Source organism: Cyprinodon variegatus, unplaced genomic scaffold (genome assembly GCF_000732505.1).
Source record: "Cyprinodon variegatus isolate N-32 unplaced genomic scaffold, C_variegatus-1.0 Scaffold775, whole genome shotgun sequence".
Taxonomy (NCBI): Eukaryota; Metazoa; Chordata; class Actinopteri; order Cyprinodontiformes; family Cyprinodontidae; genus Cyprinodon; species Cyprinodon variegatus.
In genome coordinates, this window is record NW_015151228.1 from 387,568 (window position 1) to 389,899 (window position 2,332).

The 2,332-nt window shown below is 41.9% G+C and overlaps 1 protein-coding gene across 1 annotated transcript in view; it reads left to right on the plus strand.

Annotated features, from left to right (window-relative positions):
• LOC107098415 (gelsolin-like) overlaps positions 1-2,332 on the plus strand; it is a 44,300-nt gene that overhangs the window by 28,073 nt on the left and 13,895 nt on the right. The window contains exons 7-10 of the mRNA XM_015396087.1: positions 692-780; positions 850-1,065; positions 1,142-1,275; positions 1,362-1,452. Coding sequence (XP_015251573.1) covers positions 692-780; positions 850-1,065; positions 1,142-1,275; positions 1,362-1,452 — 530 coding nt within the window. The remainder of the gene's footprint in view (positions 1-691; positions 781-849; positions 1,066-1,141; positions 1,276-1,361; positions 1,453-2,332) is intronic.

Here is a 2,332-nt window from a genome sequence, read left to right on the forward strand (position 1 = left end):
ATCATGAACAGAAATACTAAAAACAATTTGTGATCGTATAAAACTTGGAACATCACTGCTCATGGCTGACTTAGACAGCGAATGTCTTTATGCTCATAATATTACAGCTCTATGATTGTCAGTCATTCCAGGAAAGTTCAAAACAATCCACTGGACTTTGTTTCCAAGTTCAAAGACGTGTCGCTTCCCATCAAGGAAGATTTTTTTTTATTCAAAATGTCAGGAATAGTGTAATAATAATAGTAATAAACCAAACTACTCCCATTGCAGAGGGGCGGATCTATTCATCCGGTTCAATTTCACTGAAAAAAATAATGCAACCACTTTTGCCATTTTTTCTTATCATATTTAGTTACTTTACCATATTTTTTTTTTATGTCCTACCATGCTAACATGAAACAATTGTGTTAAAGTACCTAAATATGATTAAGTAAATGCCCAAAAAATTGTTGCATTACTTTTTTCAGTGTTGCATGTTTTTCTAAGGCTTTGTTTTTGGTCCACTCTATAAAACCTTCAACTAAACGCCATTTTGAACTGAAAAAGCTTCCTGGTTGGGAAGAGAAACGTCTTCAAACTTGGAAACAAAGTCTTTCTGCCAATGAAACGCTTATTTTATGTGAAGAAACTCAAATTCTCTTTATGCTTTTTCATTTGGAGTTAATTTCGTTTTTCCTTTGAACCCATAAAGGTCCGAAGGCCAATCCTTCTGAGCGTAAAGCGGCCATGTCTGCAGGGCAGCAGTTCATTAAAGACAAGGGATACAGCAATAAGACACAGGTAAGGTCAATGCATTCTTCAAAGGTCTCCCATTGTGTCACAAAGCTAACGGTCACGTTTCACCTGCAGATCCAAGTCCTTCCTGCAGGGGCAGAAACAATCCTGTTCAAGCAGTTTTTTAGTGACTGGAGGGACAAGGATGAGACAACAGGACCAAGCAAGGCCTACACCATTGGCCGCATCGCCAAGGTGGAGCAAGTTCCCTTTGATGCCTCCTCTCTGCACTCAAACGCAACCATGGCGGCCCAGCACGGCATGGTGGATGACGGCAAAGGCAAGGTCCAGGTAGGAGGCTGTTCCTATGTTGAACGGAGAGCCATCGCAGCGCGGCTGTGTGAAAACTCCATTCTGCTGTGTTTAGATCTGGCGCGTCGAGGGCGGAGACAGGGTACCGGTGGATCCTTCAACCAACGGCCACTTCTACGGCGGAGACTGCTACCTCATCCTCTACAGTTACAGAAAGGGCAGCAGGGAGCAACACATCATTTACACCTGGTGAGGAAACAGAGAGCAGAACCAGGTAGAGATGTTTAAGACCCAGAGAAGGAGAGTGGCTCAGACTCGGTGTGCTCCTCTGTCAGGCAGGGGCTGAAGTGTACGCAGGATGAACTGGCAGCTTCGGCGTTCCTCACAGTCAAGCTGGATGACTCAATGGGAGGATCCCCAGTTCAGGTTGGAACATGACAGACCTTACGAGGCAGAAAGAACAGACCAGTGTCTGCAAAATCATTTTGGTTGGCTTTTTCTTTTGCTCCTGCTCACCTGTCCCATTAGCAGTGTTGTCAAAAGATAGAAATAAAATGCTAAAGAGGAGTTAAAATAGGAACTTGCTTTATTTGTTATCAATAAAACCAAGTTTGGGTACAACTTTTACACACAGCTGTAATTATGGAGATTTTTGTAACGATCACTGACTTATTTTGTGAAGCATGTGTGTCCAAAAAGTTAAAGTTAAAAAGCAAACTAGTGGACTTTGTTTTTCCAAGTTTGAAGACGTTTCGCTTCTCATCCAGGAAGTTTTTTCAATTCTAAATGTCTGGATTAGCGTTAAGCTCCAGGCTTTTATAGAGTAGCCCAACAAAAGCCTCGTAATGGCGTAGAAAACATGCAGTTTGAAACTGGAAAACCAGCCCCACCCCTTAATAATGGGAGTCGTTGAGGTCGTTTTTGGCCTGCAATACCCGATACTGGTCCATTCCTCTGAAAAAGCAGTCGTTAAGGGTCCAGTGGTTTGTTTTTTAACATTAACTTTATGGAATGACCATGACCTGGATGACTGGGAATCTCCTCCAGCATAAAACTTGATTTCCTTTTGATGACCCAAACAAAAGCAGTTCTCATAATATCCAGCAGAGGGCAGTGTTTCTTTACTTTTGACTGGACCTTATTTTCACAGCACAGCATAAAGGTTGCTGATAACCACCTGAAATAAACCCAACATGCCTGGTTGGTTTATTTTAGCTCATTCATTCCAAACCGCGTTAGTTTAGTGTAATAGATAATCCTTTGATAATCTTGTAGCCATGGCAACACATCAACAAACTGTGAAAAT